Source organism: Melozone crissalis, unplaced genomic scaffold (genome assembly GCF_028551555.1).
Source record: "Melozone crissalis strain CALT ecotype California unplaced genomic scaffold, PUWL_Pcris_2 ptg000014l_1, whole genome shotgun sequence".
NCBI lineage: Eukaryota > Metazoa > Chordata > Aves > Passeriformes > Passerellidae > Melozone > Melozone crissalis.
The window spans coordinates 18,669,888-18,697,642 of NW_026535792.1; the positions used below are offsets into that span (position 1 = coordinate 18,669,888).

Genomic DNA, 27,755 nt, shown 5'->3' on the forward strand with positions numbered 1-27,755 from the left:
ACCTAGTCTTCTGAGAAACTTTTTCTTCTATTTTTTTAGTATAGTTTTAATGTAATGTATATCATGAAATAACAAATCAAGCTTTCTGAAATGTAGAGTCAAATTTTCTCTTCTTTCACTTTGAGATCCCTGTGACCACTGTCACAGCTGCCATCCAGCCCCACAGCTGGTGCTGTCCCTGCTGCTCTGGAGCTGCTTTCATTCTTCATGTGCACTGCAGGAACTTTATCCCGTTCTATTGTCCCTGGAGGTTTGGGTTGGGCAGGTCCAGCCCAACAGGGAGATCCTGGTGCTGCCTGAGCAGTAATTGGCCTTGGTTAAATGTTGGAAGGTCCCATCACCCTCTCAGTGTCACCTTCACCAGTTTGATGTTTCCAGAGGCTGGTGAGTGATAGGGAAAAGTGAGCTGGTGGGTCACACCATCAGGAAAAGGCCTTTGTATGCCTTTTACAGAATCATTGAGGTTGGAAAAGGCCTCCAAAATCATTGAGTCCAATATGTGACCAATCCCCACTTTGCCAGCCAGCCCAGAGCACTGGATGCCACATGAAATCATTCCTTGAACCCCTCCAGGGATGGCGACTCCTGTCACCATCGCATTTTCTGAAAAATCCTCTCTGCCCAGGATTTTCCCCTGGGAAGCTGAGAAGCCTCAGAGAGGAATGAAAACAATATTATCTCATTTGCTTCTTCTGTGTCTTGCTGCTTTGGAATGTGGTCTGGACATTAATTGTTTACCAACAGGTGAATGTTTGATTAGTTCCATGTGAATTGTTTTAATTTAATGTCCAATCACAGCCAGCTGTGTCAGACTGAGGAATCAGTCATGAGTTTTTATGCTTTCTTGTTAAACCTTCTGATGTATCCTTTCTCTTCCTTTAGTTAAGTTTTATTATAGCATTCTTTAATATAATAATAAATATAGAGTCATAAAATTATAAATCAGCCTTCTGAGGACAAGGAGTCAAATTCTCATCTCTCACCTCATCCTGGGGACCCTCACAAACACCACAGACTCCCTCTTCTGAGCAGCCCCTTTTAATACCTGACCACCCTTTCCATGGAGAAATTCCTCCTGGTGTCCAACCTGAGCATCCCCTGGCACAGCTTGAGTCCATCTCCTCTCATCCTGTCCCTGTTCCCTGGGAGCAGAGCCTGATTCTCACCCAGCTGTCCCCTCCTGTCAGGAGTTGTGCAGAGCCAGAAGGTCCCTCCTGAGCCTCCTTTTCTCCCCTCCACAGCCCCTGCAGCCCCTCCTGGTGCTCCAGACCCTTCCCCAGCTCTGTTCCCTTCCCTGGATGTGCTCCAGCCCCTCATTGTCCCTTTTGGAATGAGGGGCCCAGAGCTTCCCCCAGGGCTGGAGGTGTTTCAGCAGTGCAGGCACTGCCCTGGGCTGTGGCCACACTGGTTTTGCTCCAAGCCAGCTGCTGTTGGCCTTTTTGGCCACCTGGAGCCTCTCTGTGGTTTGAGAACACTGCATTTAACATCTCCTCCTGTGGGCCCTGCACCCTGGAAATCACCTGGATACAGCGCCAAGCTCTGGAAATCCACTTCCTTGGGTTGTCTCAGCCTCTGTCCTGGCCGGATTTACCTTGATGCTCACACCAGGACATGAAGAGCTTTCCCTGGAGGAGCGTGGGGGTGGCAGTGGAATTTGGCTGTTTTGCTTCCTGATGGCAGCTTGCTCCCCTTTCTGCTTCCCTGCCTGCCTTGTTGGTCTCCAAGCACCCCAGAGGAGGGAACAACCCAGCCTGGGGCTGCTGTCACTGCAAGAGCTCAGCAGGAGGGTGTCCCCTGTCACTGAGCACTGCCCTGAGCCTGGGACAGCAATGACACCCAGTGGTGGCACTGGATTTTCGCTGACATCCCTCGGAGCCAGTCCCACAGCCAAAGACACAAATGTCAGCTGTGAAGGTTGTCACTGACATATTTTATGAAAAATCCCTTCACCATTTTTCTCCTGAGAGGCCTCAGAAATGAAATGCAAACAATAATTATCTGATTGCTTGGAATGTGGTTTGGAGGTTGCTCACCAACAAGTGCATCTCTGATTTGGTTCCATGTGAATTGTTTTTTACTTCATGACCAATCCCATTCCAGCTGTGTCAGATTCTCTGGTCAGTCACAAGATTTTATCATTCATTCCTTTCTAGCTTTCTGATGTCTCCTTTCTCATCCTATATATAATATATATTCTTATATATAATTTTCTTTTAATATAATACCTATCATAAAATAATAAATCAGCCTTCTGAAACATGGAGTCAGATTCTTCATCCCTTCCCTCGTCGTGGGGACATGGGGACCCTCAGCAGCCCCACAGAATGTGATTTTGTCTGTTTATCTCCCATCATGTTCTTTTCCCAGCCCTGGGGCCACGCCACAGCCTCAGGTCTGGGGAAGCCCAGGAACAGCAAATGTCAGAGAGCCCACGAGCTCTCAGGGCTTCCAAAGAAATGTGACACAGGTCAGATGGTCACTCTGGGCCACAGGGCCCCCAAACACCAACACTGGCCATTTTCTGTGACTGTGCTCACAGGGGTCTTAGGATTAGGGAAGAGATGAGGATCTGACTCCATGTTTCAGAAGGCTGATTGATTATTTTATTATATCTATTATATTAAAACTATACTAAAAGAATAGAAGAAAGGATTTCATCAGAAGGCTAGCTAAGAATAGAAAAGGAAAGAATGATAACAAAAGCTTGTGGCTCGGACTCTCTCTCACAGCTGGGCTGTGATTGGCCATTAATTAGAAACAACCACATGAGACCAGCCACAGATGCACCTGTTGCATTCCACAGCAGCAGATAACCATTGTTTACATTTTGTTTCTGAGGCCTCTCAGCTTCTCAGGAGGAAAACTCCTAAGGAAAGGATTTTTCATGAAAGATGTCTGTGACACTTTTCCCTGGCAAAACAAAGTCACATCTCCAGGTTCCTGATGGCACATTGCAGGAGGCACTTGGCACTGTCAAACCAGCCTGAGTTGGCACTGGTCAAACCTTGGGTCGGGGAGGCATTCTGGGCAATGAGGAATTTCAGGAGCCAGTGTGCCACAGACATCTTTTATGGAAAATCCTTTCCTTGGGAGTTTTCCTCCTGAGAAGCTGCGAGGCCTCAGGAACAAAATGTAAACAATGGTTATCTGCTGCTGTGGAATGCAACAGGTGCATCTGTGGCTGGTCTCATGTGGTTGTTTCTAATTAATGGCCAATCACAGTCAGCTGGCTCGGACAGAGAGTCTGAGGCAGCTGCCTTTGTTATCATTCCTTTCTATTCATAGCTTAGCTAGCCTTCTGAGATGAAACCTTTTCTTCTATTATTTTAGTATAGTTTTAATGTAATATATATCATAAAATAATAAATCAGCCTTCTGAAACCTGGAGTCAGATCCTTGTCTCTTCCTTCATCATAAGACCCCTGTGAACACCGTCACAGCCAGGCAATCTGAACACCCCAGGAAAGTCATCCCAGTGACCCCCAGGGGCCTCGTTGCATCTCTGAATCAAATACTTAAATTAATTTACAATAAATTAACTTACATTGTGCTTGCAGTGTGCAGAAACAGCTGTGAGCAAGGAGTTGAGCCCCAGCAACAGCGTGGAGAGTTAGCTTCAAACCAGAGGAGTGACAGAAACAAATCAGAGCTGGGAAAAAACCCAGAGTGAAGAATTTACTCATTTTCTGAGCTTGGGCACAGAGCCTTGGTCCTGGAGCTTTCCTAAGAAGGTGACCTGGTGAGTGATGGGACATTGTGCTGAGCCTGTGCAGGGAAATGCCAGAAAGGTGCACGACAGGGCAGAGCCAGCACACTGCCAAAAAATGATGAGCTTCCTCAAAAGCTTTCCTGACCCTCTCATTTGTAATCTAAACTCAAGAGGGAATGGTGATTTAGGGGTTGAACAGTGATTTTAGTGGTTTGCCTGTGAGGGATAAATAGATGTCACCCACAGGGACATCTGGGAGCAGGAGAGGGCCTGGGAGTGACAATGGCAGAGGGGAGGTGCCTTCCCCAGGTGTGAAAATGCTTGGGGGGTTGTTTTTTTCCCCAAACATGAATCAAATACTTAAATGAATTAATAAATAAACTCATATTCCCCGAGGTGAGCCAGTTCTGCCCATGGCAGCAGTTAAGAAGTGACCTCACCCTTCTTTATCCCAACCCAGAGGAGAGGGATGGGGGCTGGGGACAGACAGACAGACAGACAGACAGACAGAGAGGCAGCTGGACAGGGTCTGGGTGGGTCAGGGGGACAGTGAGGGTCTCACCTGGGTGCCTCAGGACCCTGCTCCCCCTGCAGCGAGCTGGACAGGGTGGTCCCATGGCACACCAAGGCAGGAAGCCCCTGAGGCTGTCAGGCCCTCACTCTGCTGGCTGAGGGGCATCTGGCTTCCTCCAGTGTCAAACACAATCCACAGGCTCATTATTTTTCTTGCTAATAATTAGTTTTAAGTCAAAGCTTTACTCCAGCTAATGAAAAGGTGAGCTGGGGGTCACCCACATCCCAGAACACAACAAGAAGCAGATGATGTGGGAGCCTCAAGGTGCTGCTCTTCCCAGGGGCTGCTCCACAGTGAGGAAGAGGAGGCTCCACAGGATCTGAACTACCCTTGAAAGGACAGGGAGCATGGGGGGAAGGTCTCCTACCATGGCTTTGACCCCTCTACTAGTTCTCAGCACCTTCAGATGCTGGATCATCCCTTGGCTTGGTGTGAGGTGGCTCTGAGGTTCCTGCTCTTGGGCAAAGGGCTCTCCCCCTGTGAGACCAAAGGCTCAGGCTGAATTTATCACCAGAATTGTGGGGAGCAGAGTGTGAAATCTTATGGCTTCATTCATGGTCACTCTGCTGCCAGGCTTTGCTCTTCCTGGGGACATCTCCAGGGCCATGGAGACGCTACCAGGAAAGGCTGACACAATGCTCAGCTGGGAGGAGAAAAGGCTCCAGGGAGAGCTCAGAGCCCCTGCCAGGGCCTGAAGGGGCTCCAGGAGAGCTGGAGAGGGACTGGGGACAAGGCATGGAGGGACAGGACACAGGGAATGGCTAACTCCTTCCCAGAGGGGTTAGATGGGATATTGGGAAGGAATTCCTCCCTGTGAGGGTGGGCAGGCCCTGGCACAGGTTGCCCACAGCAACTGTGGTTGCTCCATCCCTGAAAATGCCCAAGGCCAGGCTGCACAGGGCTTGGAGCAATCTGGGATAGTGGAATTGTCCCTGGAACATGGCCACAAGGTTTCCCTTCTACCCCAACCCATTCTGTGACCCCCACAAGTGGCTGGCAGCCTTGGGGTGCAGCTGTGAGCAGCACTTCCAGAAGGAACAGACCCAGAGTCTGCTCATGGCACTGTTCCATCACCCATTTCACCCTCAGCTCCCTTCTCCTGCCTTCCTGCACAGCCAAGGGCCCAGGGCTGTGCCTCTGCCCCTGTGAGTGTTGAACTGCAGGCACGAGGGGAGGGAGCACCAAACCATCCTCACAAAGCAGCCTCAGAACCAGAGCAGTGTGTGATGGTCAAGGAGCCTGCAGTGAACCCTGAGGTGCCACAAGGACTCTGAGCCTCAACCCCAGCCCTGCCAGGACAAGATTTTGCTGGGAGCATTCCCAGCAAAGAGGGTCACAAATGCTCCAGTGATGAGTGGTGGGATCTGCTCACCCAAGTGTGTTGTAGACATCTTTTATGGAAAATCCTTTCCTTAGGATTTTTCCTCCTGAGAAGCTGCGAGGCCTCAGGAACAAAATGTAAACAATGATTATCTGCTGCTGTGGAATGCAACAGGTGCATCTGGGATTGGTCTCGTGGTTGTTTCTAATTAATGGCCAATCACAGTCAGCTGGCTCGGACAGAGCGCCGAGACACAAACCTTTGTGAATCATTCCTTTCTATTCTTAGCTTAGCCAGCCTTCTGATGAAATTCTTTCTTCTATTGTTTTAGGTATAGTTTTAATGTAATATATATCATAAAATAATAAATCAGCTTTCTGAAACATGGAGTCAGATCCTCATCTCTCCCCTCATCCTCAGACCCCTGTGAACACCGTCACACAGGTGTGCTGTTTTATATGTCAGGGTCTCCTTCAGTGAGCAGAGGGTGCAGGGATATGAATCCAACCCTCTGAGCTGTTGGGAGCTTCCCTTCACCCTTCCCCAAGGAGCTCCCCCTGCCCATTCCCCTGGGTTCTGCCTTCCTCCCCCCACAGAAGAGTCTGTGCAAAGATCCAGTTTTATTCACACAGGCACATCAGACAGCAAGGAAACACAAAACACACAGGGAGGCTCCACTTCCACACACACCATCACTATTAACAATATTTCAGAAAGAATAAATAAAAGTGCTGTTGCTATAGGAGCCCACAAGGACGGAGCTCTCCTCTGTTCACAGGCACAGCTGACCTTGCACACCTCATCCTCCCCAGCTGCTCCTCCTCAGTTTGAGAAGTACTTCTCCAGCACCTTTGTTAAAAGCCCTGTCTCCTGCAAATAAAACACAACAGTGAGACATGCACACAACCAGCCCCATCCCCACCCTGGGCAGGGCACACAAACACCCCATGGCACCCTCAGGGCACATGAGAAGGATGAGCCAGGAGCTTCCCATCTGTGCTCCAGCAGCTGAACCACAGCTCAGATATTGAGGGAAACTTCATCCCAGGGAGGCAGCAGCCGCTGGTTGAGCTCCAGGACAGAGCCTCTGGAAAATCCCTTCGCCAGGATTTTTCTCCTGAGAAGCCTCAGAAATGAAATGTAAACAATAATTATCTGATTGCTTGGAATGTGGTTTGGAGGCTGCTCACCAACAGGTGCATCTTGGATTGGTTCCATGTGAATTGTTTTTACTTCATGACCAATCCCAGTCCAGCTGTGTCATACTCTCTGGTTAGTTACAAGTTTTTATTATCATTTTTTTCTAGCCTTCTGATGTCTCCTTTCTCTTTCTTTAGTATAGTTTTAGTATATCATTATAATACAATAAATATAATATAATAAATATAATATATATGATATGATAAATACAATTAATATAATATAAAATAATATAATATATGTAATATTATATAATAAATGTAATAAATATAATACAATAACTATAATATTATATTATATCATATGGTATATGGTATATAACATAATATGGAATATAATATAATATAATATAATATAATATAATATAATATATCAGCCTTCTAAGAACTTGGAGTCAATTCTCATCTCTCACCTCGTCGTGGGACCCACAACAACACCACAACAATTAATAATCACAAGCCTCATTCAGCAGAGAATGTGAGAGGGCAGAAAGAGGCAGAAAACAGAGCAGGGAAGAGGCACAGAGGTTTTGTGGGATTGGCACTGAGCACAGGCAGAAGAGCTCTCCCCAAACCTGGAGCTGCTCCATTCCATGGGGAGTCAGTGCCACACACCCCAGGAGATGACAAAGGATGGGAGGATCCTCCTCCTCCTCTGTCCCACAGAGCAATGAGGCTCTCAGCTTCTCCGGAGAAAAACCCTGGCCAAGGGATTTTTCAGGAAATATCCCAGCGAAGCCCCAGCACGCTGAGAGTCAAACCCTGACTGGACACACGGCTGGAAAGCTGAGATGGAACCAAAAAGTTCAGATGGATCCTGAGCAGGGCACGGACAGGGAGCTTGCAGGGCAGAACCATGAAAAGGCTGTGAGGGATGAGGGAACACAGATGCGGCTCTGTGAGGAATGAGGGAACAGCACACAGAGCAGCTCGGGCGGGCTGCTGAGGGATGAGGGAACAGCACACAGAATAGCTCGGGCTGGCTGCTGAGGAATGAGGGAACAGCACACAGAATAGCTCGGGCTGGCTGCTGAGGGATGAGGGGACAGCACACAGAATAGCTCGGGCTGGCTGCTGAGGGATGAGGGAACAGCACACAGAATAGCTCGGGCTGGCTGCTGAGGGATGAGGGAACAGCACACAGAATAGCTCGGGCTGGCTGCTGAGGGATGAGGGGACAGCACACAGAATAGCTCGGGCTGGCTGCTGAGGGATGAGGGAGCAGCACACAGAGGAACTCGGGCGGGCTGCTGAGGGATGAGGGAGCAGCACACAGAGCAGCTCGGGCGGGCTGCTGAGGGATGAGGGAGCAGCACACAGAATAGCTCGGGCTGGCTGCTGAGGGATGAGGGAGCAGCACACAGAATAGCTCGGGCGGGCTGCTGACACCTGCTGTCCAACAGCAGCCATGCTGAGGGCAAAGCCGGCACAGTGGCAGGGGTTTGGACTGGCGCTGTGACTACCACAGAGCAAGAACAGTTTTTCTAGGTGAGTCACACAGACCAGTACAAGGTGGACAGCACTCAGAGGCAGTTCTGGAATACCCACAGCAGCACAGACTTGAGGATGCCCTGGGGATGGATTGAGAAAGGAGCAGGAGGGCAGGAGGTGGGGAAGGGAAGTGCTCAGAGGTGCCCAAGGAGCAAAAGCAGAAACAGAACCCAGCAAGGTGCCCAAGGGGACCAGGGCACTGAGCAAGGAGAGGCTCCAGGCTTTGGGGAGAGAAAGGGAGGGGCAGGAGCCAGTTTCACACCAAGCAGCCCAGCTGTGATGGGCACAGCAGCCCACCTGGCCCCAGAGAGGCAGCAGCACCTGCATGGGCACACACAAAGCACCCAGCAGAGCAAGGCTGTGGCACCAGTGCCACACTGGGCAGCACCCAGCCCTGAGCTCTGGGAATGGCACTGCCAGGGCTGGCAGGGCTCTGGCACACCCAGCTGGAGCCTGTGGCACAGCAGCAGCATTCTGGGCAGCCCCTGCACAGACACACCCGTGCCCAAGAGGAGAAAGCCCTGCCCAGCAGAAATGGCTTTACCTGCATGCAGGGCTGCTGGATGGCTCCTCAGGCACTGCCTCAGGGGGACAGCACAGGTGGGACTGACCCCAGAGGATTTTACCCTTTTTAGACTCCCAGTTACTTCTGCAGTGACTGGAAAGGGTGAGACACCAGGGAGGTGTGCAGGAGGCAACAGACAAGCAGAGCCACACAGCCTAATTCTATTTATGGATGCAGAAATTCCATCTCTGGACTGAGCAATTCAATCTCTGCATCCTGCCCGAGGATCTGTGCCTGTGCATTGCTCCCAGGGGCAGGTTTTCCACCAGGGGCTGGGGGAGCTCCAAGGTAAAAGCCACAGTGAGGGTGTGCTGATGCACAGCAGCACCAGTGGAGCTCCTGCCCTCTCCCTGTTCCCCCAAACCCACTCTGCAGCAGCAGGAGCAATGCACAGCTACTCCCTGCAAGGCTCTGTGCCCTCAGCATCGAGGCATCCCAACCACAGGGACACAGAGCCAAAGCTCTTTGCTTCACAGATGCTTTTCCCTTCACTGCATCCCCTCTTGGTCTCCTGCTGTGGCAATAACAGGGAGAGAGGATTTCCCTGTCCCTGGAAAGGGGACACCATCCTCTTCTGCATCTGGCTGAGGAAGACCCAGATGTTTATTAACAACCCCCGCACACCACTGCTGCCCCAGCTCCATTGCAGAGTTACCTGCTCATCCTCACACCCTTCCCAGGCACCTGGGACTATTTGTCACTGCCCAGCGGGGCACAAGCCTCAGGACACTTCTCCCCTCTCCCGTTATGGTTGGTCTTTAAAAGTGGCTTAAGGAGGGTTAAAGGAGGGTGAAGAGGGGAGTGCATCTCTAAAGCTGTGCAGGGGCTCCCCTCTCCAGCAGAGCTCCTCCACCTCTCTGCTCTGAGCATCTCCCTCTAGCTCAGTAAATGTTCACCTGGCCAGTGAGGTCGTATTTCCCTTGGTTCTCATCCAGCAGCCTTTCCTGCAAGAGGATTTTCAGGAGCTCCCGGGTCAGCAGCTCCACCATGTCCTCCAGCAGGGCTCGGAGAGAGGGACCGAACACCACGGGCACCGCGGGCTCCTCGGCAGCCTCCAGGTGTGGGGAGCCCGTCACGCTCTTCTTGCCCATGAAGTGACCTGCAACAGCACACACGGCATGTCTGGGGGGACACGGGGCTGCAGCTGAGCTGGCACCAGCACAGGGAGCACCGAGCGAGCTAATGCCCAAAGCAGCTGAGTGAAGGGAAACCCAGAAACCCCACTAGTTCCACGTGGGATTTTTGGGAAACTTCACTCTGTGTTCCCGCTGACAGGATCTCTGGGCTTACAGAGATGCTGAACCTCACACCCAGGGATGCCGAACCTCACACCCAGGGATGCCAGACCGCTCAGCCTGTTGGGGATGTCGGACCTGCTGCCCAGGGTGACTTCACCCCTGCCCATCGCGCACTGCCAGCATCCCCTCCCCGGTGGGAGCAGCTCGCAAGGCAGCCACAGGACGGGACGGATGTCGCCGTGCCCGCACCTCCCGCGTGTCCCCGCGTCCCCGCCCGGTACCTGTGGCCCAGAGGTTGCCGCGGGGGTTGACCTTGATCTTGGCGGCCTGGCTGCGGTGCTCGGCGAAGTCGAGGTGCACGGCGGGTCCGAGCGCGGCTCCGCACAGCAGCAGCAGCAGGCAGCGCAGCGCCATCGCCCCGGGACCCGCAGCGCCGCCCGCACGGTTATAGCGGCGGGAGGGACGGCGACACGGGGAGGGACAGCCCGGTTATAGCGGCGGGAGGGACGGCGATATAGCCCAGCCCCTCCCGGTTCCGCCCGCTCATAGCGGGACTGCCACACGGGGAGGGACAGCGAACGGGGAGGGACCGCCACACGTCCCGGTCCCGCCCGGGCTGACCCGCTCCGAGCTCCGCCCGTGCCCGCCGTGGGTTATCCCAGCGCCCCGGCGGAGCGGGAGGTGTGACAGACCCACCGCTGAGGTGGACAGTGACAGACCCACCGCCGAGTCCGATCCCCGTCCCCACATCTCTCCATGCCCATCTTCCGCCTTCTCCTTTCTCCTCTTCTTTTTGCCCCGGAGCTCAGCCCTGAGCTCCGTTCCCGGTTTAGCTCCAGGCCATCTCCCAGTACATGAGTATAGGGGAGATTTTTGCCCCCGATGGGAGGGAGAGAGTGATAAGATCTGATAAGATTCCATCTTATCAGAAGGCTAATTAATTACTTTATTATACTCTATTATTCTATATTATATTACATCTAAACTGAATCTGCCAAGCACTCAACTCTGCACACACTGCACAGAATCTCTTCCTGCCTGCTCAGCCCTGAAGATGCAGTCAGGAGTCAGAGGAAGAAACTGACATTGACCAGACAGAATCCTGTGTTTGAATGGAATTCATGCATCATGTATGAGGTGTATGGATATGCAGCAGGCTGCTGTTTTTAAGGGTTAATCCTCTGTAAACGTGGGTCCTTTTTTGGGCTTGTGTTGCCCAGAAAAAGGTACCTGGACCATCTGTAACTCTTTGCTCTTATTGTCTCATATTGTCCTAATCCAAATTGCCCAAATTATTATTACTCTAATTATATTGCTATTTTTATAACCATTACTATTATTATCAAACTTTTAAAATTTTAAAAACAAGTGATTGGTGTTTTTCACAGCACTGACAAAACATGGCCTGAAATGGATGGATATCACCCCGAGCCTTTTCTTCAAAACAGTTTTAAATTCACTCGTGGTGGCCAAAGTGATGGAAATTTGGGGTGTCTGGAGAGGGTGGGGGATATAGGAAAGGGAGGAGGAGGAGGAGGGGAGGTCCAGAGAAGGTGCTGAGTGTGAGGAAGATCCTGGTGCTGCTGAGTCTGGCTTCTCCTTGCCCTGGGGATGTTTTTTGGGAAGCTGAGCACAATCCTGCACTGTGGGGAACAGCAAGCTGAGGGGTTCCCTGCAGGATTAGGGAGGATGGAGGCAGGGATAAAGTGATCCCAATTATAGAGGGCAGATGGAAGAGCCCTGGGCAATTATGGCACAAACTGAAGCGTGACAGGGTAAATCCCACTCCTTCAGGCAGCCCCAGGGACAAGGGATGAGCAGAGGGAAGCTGCAGGGTTTCAAACAGGATGAAGGCTTGTGCACTGCTCTAATTAGCCAGATGCAGCCAGATGTTCCTTCTTTTTCAGCTGCTGTTGCCTCAGCCAGGGTGGGAGCAGAGGAACAGGTATTTTCCATCCCGGTGGCACTGTTAAGGAAGCTTGGGGAAGGCTGGGAAAAGGAGATCAGGGAATTCCTGCCCTTTTTCAGTGCCCTCAAAACCTGAGGGGATGTCAGATGGATTGCTGAGTACCAAGGCTTGGCCTCATGGTGTGTGTGGGGGAGATGTGAGCCCATAACCCTGATTCAAGTCGGCAAAGAGCACCAGAGCAGCTACTCAGGGATGTGTTGGAGGCTGCAAGTGGGAGCACAGTTCAGGGCAGCCAGGGGGGCTTTGCTGGAAAACAGCTGCTGAGAGGGTTCAGCACTCACTGAGCAGCAGCGCAGCAGCGCTGAGATCCAGGCAGGAGCAGCAATTCCTTCCTCCACAGCAGCCTTGGTAAAAACCAGCCCCAGACTCCAACAGAGAGATCTGATTTCTTCTGGATTTTCCAGCCTTCACAAAGAAGTTGCTCCTAATTTTAGGGAAAATAATTGGCACCCAGGACCTGAGTTCCGGAACCTGGCCATCACCAGCCTGGTGGGGTTTGTGGCAGATTTTCTGCCTCCCACTTTGGTGGATCAGAGCAAGGAGCCTGCTGGGACTTGCAGCATTCCAGGCAGGAATTGTCACTGCAGTGCTTCTCTGCCGCTTGCTGCATCCAGCTCAGCAGAGATTTACCTTCTCAGCCTCCAAGGGAATCCTCCCAGCTTATATACAAAAATGCTGAAGAAATTCTAGTTTATAAATTAGTTTTGCTGACAGTCAGCACACTGGCTTTACCAGGTGATGCAGGAGATGGGGCTGAGGTGACTCCTTGGAAAATTCCAGCTGCCCATGGTTATATCCTCGAGGATCTGCAGAGAGACCCTCAGAGGAGGGTCTGCACAGAGATCCCCTCCTCTCTCTGCAGGATTTACCCTCCGGGGCTGGGTGAGAGCAGCCCTGCACAGCCCCACACCCTCCAGGAATGTCCCTTCCCACCCACAACCCCTCAGAGTTCCAGGAATGCTCAGCATCCCCTGCAGCCAGAGGGAGCAGGGGTTGTTTTGCTCCGTTTTCCCCAGCAATTGACACACACAGTTTGCTCTGGATGGCTGCTGACCACAGAATTGACATTTTCACATTTTCACAGCACAATCTGTAACAACCCCGATGTTTCAGATGGTAACACTTAACTTGGAACCCGTTGTTTCATAAATAGAGTTAAAATTGGTTTTTCTCCCTGTGCACCATTTTATATTTATGCACATTTAAACTTCATCTCTTTTATTACCCAGTCTCTTCCCTCTTCCCTTTTGTTCTTTACCTTTTAGCAAACAATTTCCCCTGTAAGGATCTCACCTCCTATTCCAGGGCTGCTTCCTTCCTTCAGGAGCCTTTGCTGGGGCACTTTGCCAAATACCTTTGGGAAATCCAGGTGGATGATCCCTGTTGCAGACATCTTTTATGGAAAATCCTTTCCTTAGGATTTTTCCTCCTGAGAAGCTGGGAGGCCTCAGGAACAAAATGCAAACAATGATTATCTGCTGCTGTGGAATGCAACAGGTGCATCTGTGATCTCATGTTGGATTTTTGTAATTAATGGCCAATCACAGTCCGCTGGCTTGGACAGAGAGTCTGAGCCACAAACCTTTGTTATCATTCTTTTCTATTGTATTCTTAGCTAGCCTTCTGATGAAATCCTTTCTTCTATTCTTTTAGTATAGTTTTAATGTAATATATATCATAAAATAATAAATCAGCCTTCTGAAACATGGAGTCAGATCCTCATCTCTTCCCTCATTCTAAGACCCCAGTGAACACATATCCCTGTGGCTTCACCTTGCCCATAAGCCTCCAAATTCTTCCACAAGTTCCAAGTCTACTCTTAGAGTGCTCTGCTCCTTACCAAACTCCTGTCCAAGCAGGGATAAGATGAGCAATAACAGCCCTGTGCAACAGGCACTTGTAGAAAATCCCCTAAATGCACCTAAGGATAAAGCAGGATTTCACCAGGAAAAGAAAGGAAAACCACAACGAGGCAAAATAAATGGATGTAAAAACTGCACAGCCAGAAGGGCCTCATTAACAAATGTAACAGACCAACCTGAAAATACCCTGGGTTCAAGGGCTTTCAAGCAAGGCCCATTTTTCTTTTTTCTCTGCTCAGCACAAGAAAGACATGGACCAGCTGGAGCAAGTCCACAGGAGGCCATGGAGCTCCTCTGCTCTGGAGCCAGGCTGGCAGAGCTGGGGGTGCTCACCTGGACCAGAGACGGCTCCAGGGAGAGCTCAGAGCCCCTGGCAGGGCCTGAAGGGGCTCCAGGAGAGCTGGGGAGGGACTGGGGACAAGGCATGGAGGGACAGGACCAGGGGAAATAACTTTCCACAGCCAGAGGGCAGGGTTGGATGGGATATTGAGGAGGAATTGTTCCTTGTGAGTGTGGTGAGGCCCTGGCATAGGTGCCCCATCCCAGGAAATGTCCAAGGCCAGGCTGGACATGGCTTGGAGCACCCTGGGATAGTGGAAGGTGTCCCTGCTCATGCAGGAGGTGGGACTGGCTGGGCTTTAAGGTCCCTCCCAGCCCAAATCACTCTGAAATTCCATGTTTTCGTACCTTTAGCACTGACTCTGCACCCCCCAGAGATGTGGCCAGGCTGGCAAGGGAGACACTCCATGCTGGGGAGCTGAGGCTTCCCAGGCCCTGCAAATATCCACCTGGGCAGGCAAATATGTGCTCAAACTGATGGCTCTAATAAAAAACAAACACAAAGAGCAAAGGCCTTGAATTCCCCTATTTGTCTCCTTCACAGAGCCCCTGTGCCAATAAAACTCTTAGCAGCAGTTAGGTTGCTTCAGCCTCTTCTTCACCATTTCTCCAAAGCCAGGTCCTGCCACACGCCTGAGGGTCTATTTTGATGCATTTTTCTCTTGTTTACAAAGATTAAATCCCTCTGTTACAGGGATTCATCCACAGGCAATAGCTGTTGTTTATAAAAGATAAAATTTGAAATCTTGCACATCTTGTTTTCAACTCATTTTCAAGTTTCATTTAAGCTGTAAATGAGCTGTGGTTTTCCCTGAGGTCTCCCTTTCACTCCACACTGCTGGACATATACAAATAACTGTTCTGCAAGAAGACTTAGAGAAGAAAATCGTGTTTTCTTCCAGGCAAACCCAGGCCCAGCTCAGAAGTGTCCCAGCCAGAATTAAACAGCAGAAATCTGACATCCCACTTTGAGTGAATCAAGGCTCAGAGAAGTTCATTCCCTCCACATTATTTTTCCTTCAGGACTGTCTTTATGGGGAAAGGGGAGGTTGGAAAAACAAAAGTGATACCAAGATATTCAGCAGAGAGAGATGCAGGAAGGGTTTTTGAATTGTTAAACAGAAGGAGCACAAATAGTCAAAGGATGAGGAGCTGGGCAGAAGGAGCAAGAGACTGAGAGCATCTGCTCCATCCTGGATCTCAGAGGTTCTCAATCACAAAGGGTGAATTCCTAGTCCATCCCTGTTTAGGCTGCTCTCTGTGAAGGTGTTTATTTCCCCTGAGGTTTAGGGGACCCTGCTGGATCAGGCACTCACAGGACCTGCTAGAAGTGAGCAAGTTTATGAATTTCCCCATGAGCTGGAGTAGGTTTGACACACAATGTGCTCAACCAGCATGTAGAGGTGGGTCCTGCCCCATGGGCAAGCAGGACTGTGTGTGATGGAGCTGGTGGGTTTTTACAGAAACTGAGGGGTAAGGAAATGTGAAGAGGGACTCAGAGCTGGGCAGACTAGGAACCCACAGCAAAGCCACTCAATTAGGGCACAGTAGAGCCACCGAGGCAGATTTCTCAGGAAAGCCCCTGTGTCCCACACGAATCCAACATGGTCAGGCTGGTGGATCACCTCTGGCAGAGTCCTGTGGCTCTTGACAGGTGAGAATCTGGGTGCAGATGACACAGGGACCAAAGTGTTAGGAGGCTGGGGAGAGCTCCAAGGGGCAGGAGGCTGTTCTGAAAGCACAGTGTGGGTGTTGCTTCTCTTCTCCCAGGGATGACAGTCTCAGATCAGTCACCCACACACACCAACTCCCACCCTGAGCTGCTGCCACTGTGGGAATGGCACAGGCTGGGCCCTTCTGGCATCACCCAGTGCATCCTCCTGGGGGATGGAGCCAGGACACTCCCCATCTGATTCAGCCCTGAGTCACTGGCACCGTGTGGGTCACACCAACAGCTGCTCTGCCCCTGCTCTGGCACAGGAGCCATCCCCAAGGTGCTCTGAGCACCTCCTCTCTTCCTTCTCTGCCTCTTCTCCTTCTCCTGGCCAACTTTTGGGCTGTCCTGGGAGCTGCATACTTTGTGTTGTGCATTGTGGTCTTCAGGCATGGACCAGGTTTCATCTTGAAGATGCTCCTTGGAAAAAAACCACAGTTGATCTGTTCTGATTTTAAAGGCACGAAAATCACCATGAAATTACCCAATGTCATTAAAGACAGTGGGGAGCTGACAAAACCTGAGCTCTGTGAACCCCTGCAAAGCAATAAGCAGCAACAGATCTGGATGAAGCACCGTGATGTTCACTGCTGTTCAACCAACAACCGTGCACTAAAGCATCACAAACACACAAACCCAGCCTCTGGCTCACAGCTCCAGCTTGCTGCAATCACCCCTCACAGCTCACTTCCCAACCATCACGCTCCTGCTTATGCATTTAGCTCTGACACAAGGAGAAAATCACCCCCTGGAATTGCAGCAGCCGTCAGACAGAGCCCAGCATGGCTTTGCTTCATGGAACAGCTCCCGCCCGTGAAGGAATCTGTGCCTGCACTGAGGATGTGACTGAGCTGTAATTAAGCACTGGAATTGCTCACAGAAAACCTGCCCTGTTTGGCTCTAACCAACCACAACAGACACTGCAGCAATCAGTGCTGGCAGATTTTTCCTTCTTTTTTTTTTCTCCTTTAGAAACCAGACCTCTCAACACCCACGTACTTTACAAGCAAATCCCATTCCTGTGGTGACATGAGGATCTCCAGCCATTTCCAGAGCCTCCAGTGGCACTGGCTTTGCTGGAGCTGCCCAGACAGTTTCACCTTTGAAAAAAAAAAATAGCATAAAATTGAAATAAAACATGAACACATCAAGTTCTATCACTGTGACAGTGTTTACAGGGGTCTGAGGATGAGGGAAGAGATGAGGATCTGACTCCAGGTTTCAGAAGGCTTGATTTATTATTTTATGATATATATTATATTGAAACTATACTAAAAGAATAGAAGAAAGGATTTCATCAGAAGGCTAGCTAAGAATAGAAAAAGAAGGAATGATGACAAAGGCTTGTGTCTGGGACAGAGTCTGAGCCAGCTGACTGTGATTGGCCATTAATTAGGAACAACCACATGAGCCCAATCACAGATGCACCTGTTGCATTCCACAGCAGCAGATAATCAATGTTTACATTTTGTTCCTGAGGCCTCCGAGCTTCTCAGGAGTAAAAAATAATAAGGAAAGGACTTTTCATAAAAGATGGCTGTGACATATCACCAGGCACTCTGGCTCTGTGGGAGCTCAGCAGTGCTCCCAAACACCTCAGCATCAGCACCCAGCCAGCCACACATCCTGCTCACTCCGTGCCTTTTCTGCTCAGCAAAGCAGAATAAATCTGGTGGGGATGGGATGGAGCCAGCAGCAGCTCTGTGTCACGCTGCCCCCACATCCTGTGGCAGGAAAGGTTTGGCTGCAAGGCAGGAGGGAGCTGGCATGGGAGGTGGCACAGGGGGTGCTGGGTGTTGGAGTGTGATGGGGTTGGCTGCCAAGTTATCCTTTGCCTGTTGGAGTCAACTCCCTATTTCCCAGCTGCAGGAAGCAGAGCCACATCCCTGGCTGCACAGAGCTGAGAGCAGCACAACAGGGCTGCAGGGATGAATTCCCAAATGCCACATGGCAGCCCCTGCTTGAGGGCCATGGTTCCTGTTCCTCAAGTGCCTGCAGAGCCTGGAGAGAAGCCTCTGGAGCTCCCATCACCCCTCACCACAACCACCCTGCATTTTTCAAGCACTTGTTTGTCACTGTGATATTTTCTGAAAAATCCCTTTGCCAGGATTTTTCTCCTGAGAACTTGAGAAGCCTCAGAAAATAAATGTAAACAATAATTGATTGCTTTGGAATGTGGTTTGGAGGTTGCTTACCAACAGGTGCATCTTGGATTGGTTCCATGTGAATTGTTTTTACTTTATGACCAGTCCCAGTCCAGCTGTGTCAGGACTCTGGTCAGTCATAGGTTTTTATTATTCACACTTTTCTAGCCTTTTGATGAATCCTTTCTCTTTCTTTAGTATAGTTTTAGTATATTATTTCTTTAAATATAATATCATAAAATAATAAATCAGCCTTCTAAGAACACAGAGTCAAATTCTCATCTCTCACCTCATCCTAAGGACCTCACACCACCACATCTGCTCAATTCCTTCCCACAGCACCAGGTGAGAGCAGGGCACACTCTCCTGCAAGAGCTCACCTTGTGTCCCCCAGCCCAGGGACTCCTGACAGCAGCTGCCACCCTCTGGACAGATCCTGCCAAGACCTGCAGGCTCAGCACTTTGAGAGTTAAAACCTTTGTGTTTCAGCCTTTTTTTTTTTTTTTTGGTTAAATTAGCTCAGTGACAGGAATAAACTGCTTTTACACACTCAGAATTTTGGGGAAGGTGTGAAAGGGAGAGAACTTGGAGAGCAGCAGAGGCACTCCCAGTGAGTGTTCATGGGGAGGTGTTGGTTTGCAGCTTTCAGACAAGCTCAGCTCAGCCCTTTGTGTGTAAAACTCATTTATGCACAGAAGCTGTTCAGGCTCAAGGCAAAGCAGGGTCAGATTCAGGCTCCACACGAGCTGCAGAGGCAGGAATGCCTCAGGAAGGTGCTCTGTACTGAGAGCAGATCTCAGAGATTCCCTGCTCTCCCAGTGCTGCCTGGGCTTCACTCCTGACAGAACATGCCACCCTTAACTCAATAATTAAAGAGAAGCTTTATCCACATTCTCCTCTCAAGGGCTCTAACACTGGGGGCAGGAGATACAGATTTTATTACCATTTTTGTGATGAAGTTTTGATTACTCAGAGCTGCAGGCTCAAGGCTCAGTGCTGGAGCTGTTTGTAGACTCTTTGCAGTGCCCTACAGGTGATGTTTGCTTTATCCTACATAGGGAACAAAGCAGCTGGAAACATCAAAACCAGCAAAATGGCACAATTCACCTCCAGAGATGGGAGAGGCCTGATAAACCCAAAGAGAGACACGTGCAAGAAACTGCAAACAGCCATAAACACCCCATTGGGGTTTGTCCTTGCTTTTCCTGACTGCTTTTGCTTTACACAAGCTGTGTGTGAGGCTGCAGGGACCATCTGCAATGATTCCTGTTGCTCTGGAATCCTGGAGCAGTCATGGAGAAGAGCTGATCAGCTGCAGCATCACTGCCTTGCACCTCCTCCCTGGGCTCCTTCTGACAACACCTCCACCTGCAGGACCACAAGCCCGAATGAGAAGCTCAGAAAAAAGCAGTGGTGACAGGTGGGGTTTTTATTTCAGACCCCATGGGTTTTTTATTTCAGACCCCTGTGGGGTTTTTATTTCAGACCCAGGGCAGTCTGTAGCTTTCAGGTGAGCTGTGAGACGTGGCCAGCTCCCAGGACACCTGAAGCCCTTTTCCAAAACAATTTTTGGAAATTGCAATAAAATAGCAATTTAAACTTGCAATTCTCAATAAATTGCAATAAAATTGCAATGAATTGCAACTTTCAATTTGCAATAAAAATTAAGCATTTTTATTATTGCATCCTGCTACATCATCCCTGTCAAAGAGCTGTGGGTATTTCCCATCTCTATCCTTCTGTTACCTAGTGGCACAACGCACAAAGTAATCCCTTGCCATCTTCTACCCCAAACACTTTGCAGTGTTTAGACAGATTATTTCAGTGTGATTTACAGAAACACAGATTATTCCCCAAAAAGGGGTGAGAGGAGCAGCTGCTACTGCTCTGTGGAGAGAGAACAAGTTAGATGGTGGCTTTCAGCAAAGCCCAGGTATCCCCCAGAACATGGGCAAGGAGGCTGCTCTCATCAGGGCAATAACAAAAAACGTGGCAAGAGGCAAAATCTTTATTCCAGTTCTGAATTGGAAAAGAGCTGTCATGGCCACAAGTCACCAGAGGACAGTTCAGTGAGCACAAGGGAGGGGGCACCTGGCCCTGCCAGGCACACACTGAGCACACGGTCCCAGAGGCACTTGGAGAGGAAGCTCAGCTTCAAATTACAAGCACTAAACACTTTGGCTCAAATTTTTAATATAAAAATTCACTAAAAAGGCTAAAATGTGACAAACCATTGGAAATACTGTGACAAACATTCGCCCTTGAGCAGTAAAAACCAAAACAAACCCAAACTGGCACGAAGCTTTGAAATGCATGCTTTCTTCTTTCTCCTGGTACACTGGACCATCAGCTACTTTAGAGGTTCATCTAGAAAATTCCATGGCACCTTCATCTTCAGTAGTTCAGCGCAAGGGATTACTCTCGATGGACCAGCACAAATAAACCCAGTAAAAAGAGGACTGCATACTGGAAGAGAGAGCAGAGGAGACAAGGAGTGCACACTGACATCTACAGCAGCAAACCCGCAGGGCACAGGGCTCTGCCTGTGTTCTCAGCAAGGAATTATAGCTGGGGTGGGAAAAGCAGGCAGGAAATAGAGGAGTTCTTACCTTAAATTTTGGATAATCGTTCATTAAGATAGTCACTATTCCAATGTAGGGCACAAATCTACAAGAATAAAGGTTTTTTTAAAACAAACACTGTTCCAGGGTGCAGAGGGAGAGTCACTCAAGCATCTGAGGGCTGTAATCAAGGGGCTGGTGACTTCCTCCCTGTGGCAGTGGGTGACAACCAGCCCTGAGGGTGTTCCAGCCTATGCCTGGCTCAGATTCCACTTGCCTGCAAACACTGAGCCTCCCAGGAGAAATCTGATGACAATTCTGACCAAGTCTGAGCCCACCTACCCTTAAATCTTTGTCCATCCAGCACCAACACCTCAGGACACAGCCTACACCTCAATGCCTTTGCTTAAACCAAACCAAGAACTGAACTCTCCACACTCCCAGGCAGGTTACAAAACCCAGCAAAAGGGGATTTACCAGATGGCTTTTGGGGACAGCACTGTGAAAAGCCCCACTGTTTTCAACTCCACTCACCCTCTTGCTCGTCCTACTACATCCTTCTTCTCCAGCCAGTGCTGCCCCTGCTTGTAGAGCCCTCTGTCATCCACAGCATTGTTGTCTCCCTTTGTCAGAAATTTGATGTCTCCATTTTGCCTGGTAAAGACAAGACAGCCAGGTGAGGCAGGACAGAAAGTTGTTAAAACAACAAGCATGGAGAGACCAACACAAGGGCACTAGAAGCAACCATGTCCTACAATTCAAGGAGGATAAAAGAGGGAAAGTGGCAAATGTAGCAGAAAGCAGATGGTTTGGAAAAAGCTGCCACGGGAAGAATGAATTCTGGCCCCAGCAGAATTTCAGAACAGTTTCTAGTGCAGGTGCAGCTATTGCCTCTTGCCTTTTGACCCATCTTGTGTTGATGCTTCTCTTGCTTCACACAAATATTGAATTCTGGTCCCCCGACTACAACACAAAAGGAGAAACTGGGATTGAAGCACACAGCTGTGCTCAGCAGTGGGCAGAAGCAAGCTGAAAATTAGAATTGATTAGGAAAGGGGGACAGAAAAACCCAAATAATACCACAATGCCACTGCATGAACTCACAATGTGCCTGCATCTGGAATGCTCTGGGCACTGCTGAGCCCCCCAGATGCTTTTCTGCAATGAAGAGAAGAACTAGCAAAGGTTGAGAAATTATTAACAAGGTCTGGAACCCCTTCCATACAAGAAACTACAGACCAGGACCCTCCAGCCTGGAAAAGACAGAACTGATGAGACAGATATGTCATAATCCACCACAAATGACAGCAACAATCAAATAGATTTTCTCTTCCAGTGCAAGAGCCAGAGGGTAACAAAAGGAGCTCAGAAATCATGGGTTAAAGCCAGACAGAGAAGAATTAAACCATGTCTCTGTGCAAAGGTATTTTGGTTGGCAAAAAATTGTATTGGCTGAAAAACTGACCCAATATTCCATGTAAAAGAGGAAATTAGGCTGTTCATAAAGAACTAGGACTTTGTGCTTGAAACTGTAACCTGCAGGAAGCAGGGAAATTATCACTACATGCTCTTTCTAGTGTTTAATTAATCCTGAGATGAATTAGCTTGCCAGAATCAGGATTGAGGAGTAGATGAATCTTTGCTTTGACCAGGAAGAAGATTCTTTCCCTGTTCAGGTGCTGAGCAGGAGCATCCTCAGTGCTTGAATCTCAGCTCTCCCAGAAATGACAGATGGAATGCAAACAGGAATGCAGTTCTGTGGAGCTCAGGCTGTTTCCATCATGCACGAACACCAACAGGCTCCTTGACAGGAGAAGTTTGGAAAGGAAAAAGGGAAAATACTCACATCTCTTTCTCCAAAGCACATCTGGCTCGTTGTGTGGGAACAACAAACACTGTCTGGGAAAAGATAAAGATCCCCAGGGTGCAGACAATGTAGTTTAGCTCTGAAGAGTGATGGTGTGGGAGTGCAGCACCTTATTGAGCAGAGTCAAGGCTCTGCCACGATGCAGCATGAGAAGCCCATGGTGCAATCCTCTGCTGTCTGAGGTGAGTGACCCTGCTCCAAAACCACTAAGTAAATTTGGAATGCAGACTCTGTGTTAGTAATAAAGAATGAATTCAATTTTGGGCTGAAACAAGAAGAAAAGGCCAGCAAATAACAGACATTTTCTCATTGACACAATATTGATGGGAACTGGGGCCTGAGTTGCCCCAAAATCATAGAGAACACTGTTTCTGTCTTCCTGCATTTTGACACTCCTGTCAGCTTCTGCAGAGACTTTGCACTTCCAAACTGGCACTAGAAAATTATTCTTTAAGTAGTGAAAGAAGCAACAGACACCCAAATCCTGCCTTCAGCTCCCAGGTTCAGGTTGCAATATGGATTTTTCAGTTTATCTCTCCTAATAAAAAGATTAGGTTTGTGTTTGGTTGTTTCAGTTAAATGAAACCTAAAATACTGCAGAATGCTTTCAGCCTGCCAAGATTGGCACTATGGCCCTGTTATATTTAAACAAAAATAGTGCTGGATACCCTGATATCTAGAGATAGAGTCACACAAAAAGAAGGGTGGGCAACATCTGGAGAGAAAATGCTGCACAGCACAGAGGAGGAGGAAAACTTGAAAGAGTTCCCACAACATCACAAAAGATGCTTGTGCAACATCAGATGTCAAATTCAGCCCATAAAGTGAAGTTATTTTTAAATCAGTGGTATCAAAGAACAGCACTTTGCAAACTGCCACTGTTCAAAGCTCTGGGTACAGAATAAACCTGAACAGCAAAGAATGGGTGAAGAAGAAATCTGACCAGCTTTGCCTGCTGGGAGAGGCATTGTTTTACTGCCTCAGAGCCAGGATTCCAGCTGGGTATTCACATGCACAAGGCTGGTCATCCTTCAGCTGTAGCAGATAACTGGTCTGGATATTCCAGCAGCTTTGGGAAAGGAACCTTCTCCATCCCATCAACATCTGAGCCAGAGGAATCCTCAGATGCCACCTGGCCCAGCTCCTGCTCCCACCAGCAAACATTCACTGAGCAGGAACAGATGCTGGGACCCCAACCAGCTGCTGCCTGCCAGAGATGCCTTGAAGAATCAGGGACTCAGTTCTAGATTCAGTTTTCACTCAAACAACTCACACAGCTGGCTTGTGACCTGGAGAGGTCACAGCTCCATCCAGCAAAGCAGGAAAGCTCCTGACTGCAGTGGAAAAGCAGTTTGTTTGGAAAGGTAAGACCTGATGAGCCATGAAACCAATGCCTGCTCCATTCCTTCACACACACAACCTCCCCAGTGCTGAGAGTGAGCAGCACACAAAGACTGAGCACAACAACACAACCTTCTAGAGAGATGAAAGGCCCTGAGTGTGCATGACAGCAAAGACCAGGACAAGCTCTAAAAACACACAAAACACCTTCTGCCACAGCTGTGCCCCACAAACAAGAGTCACTTCACACACAAACACAGCCCTGCTCCAGCAGACAGCACAGCAGCTGGGGACAGAGAGGATGGCACAGGAGACAGGCATGGTGTCACTTCCAGTGCCTAAAGGGGCTCCAAGAGAGATGGACAGGGACTGCAAACAAGAGCCCTGAAGTAACAGGGGTAATGGTTTCCTACTGCCAGGGTTAGATGGGATAAAATAATTAAATTCCTCCCTGTGAGGGTGGGCCAGCCCTGGCACAGGGTGCCCAGAGCAGCTGTGGCTGCCCCTGCATCCCTGGCAGTGCCCAAGGCCAGGCTGGATGGGGCTTGGAGCAGCCTGGGATAGTGGAAGGTGTCCCTGCCCATGGCACAGGGTGGAATGAGATGAGCTTTAAGGTCCCTTCCAACCCTAACAATTCCATGATTCTACAGTTTGGAGTGTCCAGGGCACTGGCACAGCTTATGATCTTTACAAGTAAACAAAGCAGGACAGATTTTGTCTGCCTGAAACTCCTGTGTCACTTCCTACAGTGGAATAGGAGTGTCCTACACCTCCTATACCTGATTTTCCATGACTGACATCCCCACCCCTTGTTTACCCATGAAAAACACCAGATAGGGAAACAGCAGCAGCAGAACCCCCAGAACCCCTCACATACTTCTCATGGATTTTCAGGACACGATGGACAATGGGAATTTCCCTTCCTTCTATCCTGAAGACAACAATTTCTCCCACTCTGATGGGATCCTCAATTCGGTTGGTGAGGAACAGCAGATCCCCTCTGTGGAAAGCAGGCTCCATACTCCCACTGAAAAACAGGAAAGGAACAACTGAACAACATTTCAACACTCAGTACCAGGTTTTCACGGCCCTTTAAGAAAAATCTAACAAGAACATCATGAGAAAGAGAAGCTGTGGATACCCCATTCCTGGAAGAGTTCAAGACCAGGCTGAAACATTGATGAAGAGCTTCTGAGAAAACCACCCTGGAGACTGGGTAACTGTGTAACCTCTACTGCAATCAGGTTTTCAGTCATCATACTGCCAGCAGTTTGGGTTTGTTGGGAAAAGAGCACTGTGTTACAAGCACATCCAAAAGTAAAAGCTTTTTTAATAAGCAAAAAGCTGATGATGAACACTGTCTTTTGATTCCTGAGCTCACCATTGGCAAGGCAATGCTGGCAGCTCTGTAATGATAGGAAGCTTTTTAAAATTTAATTTATTTTTTAGAGATAGACAGATAATCATCAGAAACAAAGCACTGAAAGCATTCCCATCTGAAACAGACAAAGGGACTTGCCAAAAATTTGTTACAATGATTCATTGCTCTGCTTAATTATCTCATTTCAGGCACCAGGACTCAAGATATTTTTCTTCTGTCTTGTAAATGGCAATTGTTACCAACTACTTATCCTTCCTAATTCCACATAAATAATGCAGAACAGAACAATGAACTTTAAAGTACCGCGTGCATTTGTGTTTTATCTTCACAGAGCACAGCAGATGCAGCTCAGAACAGCAGATCAGTCACTGCAGAGGGGCTGTGACCTCACCACCCCTGTCTTACTCACTGTGAGGAGCAGGGGGAAACAGCTGCCCTGCACCTCTTCAGGAGGGGGTTTTGGTAAGCAGCACTTGGTCATGTGCATTTCTACATCATGAAGAATGATGCAGAAACACAAAGGAAAAGGCAGAGTGGCCACAGGGCAGGGGCAATATCCATGCACAGAGCAGGGCAATATCCATGCACAGGGAAGGTGCAATATCCATGCACAGGGCAGGGGCAATATCCATGCACAGGGCAGGGGCAATATCCATGCACAGAGCAGGGGCAATATCCATGCACAGAGCAGGGGCAATATCCATGCACAGGGAAGGTGCAATATCCATGCACAGGGCAGGGGCAATATCCATGCACAGGGCAGGGGCAATATCCATGCACAGAGCAGGGGCAATATCCATGCACAGGGCAGGGGCAATATCCATGTATAGGGCAGGTGCAATATCCATGCACAGAGCAGGGGCAATATCCATGCACAGGGCAGGGGCAATATCCATGTATAGGGCAGGTGCAATATCCATGCACAGAGCAGGGGCAATATCCATGCACAGGGCAGGGGCAATATCCATGTATAGGGCAGGTGCAATATCCATGCACAGGGCAGGGGCAATATCCATGCACAGGGCAGGGGCAATATCCATGCACAGGGCAGGGGCAATATCCATGTATAGGGCAGGTGCAATATCCATGCACAGAGCAGGGGCAATATCCATGCACAGGGCAGGGGCAATATCCATGCACAGGGCAGGGGCAATATCCATGCACGGGGCAGGGGCAATATCCATGTATAGGGCAGGGGCAATATCCATGTATAGGGCAGGGGCAATATCCATGCACAGGGCAGGGGCAATATCCATGCACAGGGCAGGGCCAATATCCATGCACAGGGCAGGTGCAATATCCATGCACGGGGCAGGGGCAATATCCATGCACGGGGCAGGGGCAATATCCATGCACGGGGCAGGGGCAATATCCATGTATAGGGCAGGGGCAATATCCATGCACAGGGCAGGGGCAATATCCATGCACAGGGCAGGGGCAATATCCATGCACAGAGCACATGCAATATCCATGCACAGAGCACATGCAATATCTATGCATGGGGCAGGTGCAACATCCATGCACAGGGCAGGGGCAATATCCATGCCAGCACCCAATGGCAGCCCAGGGAATCTGTTCCAAGCAGCAGGTAGGTGGGATAACAGTGGTGGCACCCAGTGCAGGGCACTCCTGTAAGGACAATGTGTGACACCCAAAACTTGACAGAGTGACAAATGTTAAGCTCAGGACCACCTCTGTAATGGAAACTCATTGAACCATCGCCGATGGGTTGGAAGGGACCTTCAAGTTCATCCTCTTCCACCCCTGCTATGGGCAGGGACACGTCCCACCATCCCAGGGTGCTCCAAGCCCTGTCCAACCTGGCCTGGGCACCGCCAGGGATGGAGCAGCCACAGCTTCTCTCTGTAGCCTATGCCCGGGCCTATTGCCCGCACAGGACAGGATTTCCTCACACTGACCCCTCTAACCCTGCCCTCTGGCAGGGCTGTCCTGTCACTACCTGCCCGGGTATAAAGTTCCTCTCCTTCTCTCTTCCCAGCCACAGCCAGGTGAGAAGCTCTTTCTACCCGCTCCCTCCTCCCTCGCTATTGCTGAGCCTGGATTCCCGAGGAGCTCTCAGCCCGCTGTGGCTCCGCCTGAGCCGTCCGTGAGGGGACCCAGTTAAACCCGCTGGGTTCAATCCCCCGCATGCCGGCACTGACCTCAGCACCACCACGATGGGGCTCTCGCTGCCCGTCACCACCATGAGCCCCTTCCAGATCATGAGGGCGGAGGACACGATCATGCCGAAGTTGAGCACCTGGTAGTAGAGCTGGGGAGCAAGGGGTGGGTGAGGCCCCGCCGCCCGCGCACGGCGAGGCGCACCGGCCCCGCCCGCCCTCCCGCCCTCCCGGCGCTGCCCCCCGGCCCCTCCGGCACCTGCCGCTTGTTCATGCGCCGCACATCGTCCAGAAAGTCCAGCGACAGCATCGCCGCCGCCGCCGCCGCCGCCACCGCCGCGCCCGCACGGCCCCGCTTCC

General features: G+C 49.9%; 2 protein-coding genes across 2 annotated transcripts; both read right to left on the reverse strand.

Annotated features, from left to right (window-relative positions):
• Positions 1 to 6,235: 6,235 nt before the first annotated feature.
• Positions 6,236 to 10,516, reverse strand: NMB (neuromedin B). The gene is made up of 3 exons (XM_054273015.1): positions 10,379 to 10,516; positions 9,756 to 9,958; positions 6,236 to 6,474 (listed from the first exon to the last, which is right to left on the reverse strand). Exons 1-3 carry the CDS (start codon positions 10,509 to 10,511, stop codon positions 6,427 to 6,429), a joined length of 384 nt encoding a protein of 127 aa, XP_054128990.1. The 5' UTR covers positions 10,512 to 10,516; the 3' UTR covers positions 6,236 to 6,426.
• Positions 10,517 to 20,119: 9,603 nt separating this feature from the next.
• SEC11A (SEC11 homolog A, signal peptidase complex subunit) lies at positions 20,120 to 27,755 on the reverse strand. Its single transcript, XM_054272721.1, has 6 exons — positions 27,655 to 27,755; positions 27,438 to 27,547; positions 24,772 to 24,921; positions 21,221 to 21,340; positions 20,735 to 20,792; positions 20,120 to 20,591 (listed from the first exon to the last, which is right to left on the reverse strand). Exons 1-6 carry the CDS (start codon positions 27,703 to 27,705, stop codon positions 20,541 to 20,543), a joined length of 540 nt encoding a protein of 179 aa, XP_054128696.1. The 5' UTR covers positions 27,706 to 27,755; the 3' UTR covers positions 20,120 to 20,540.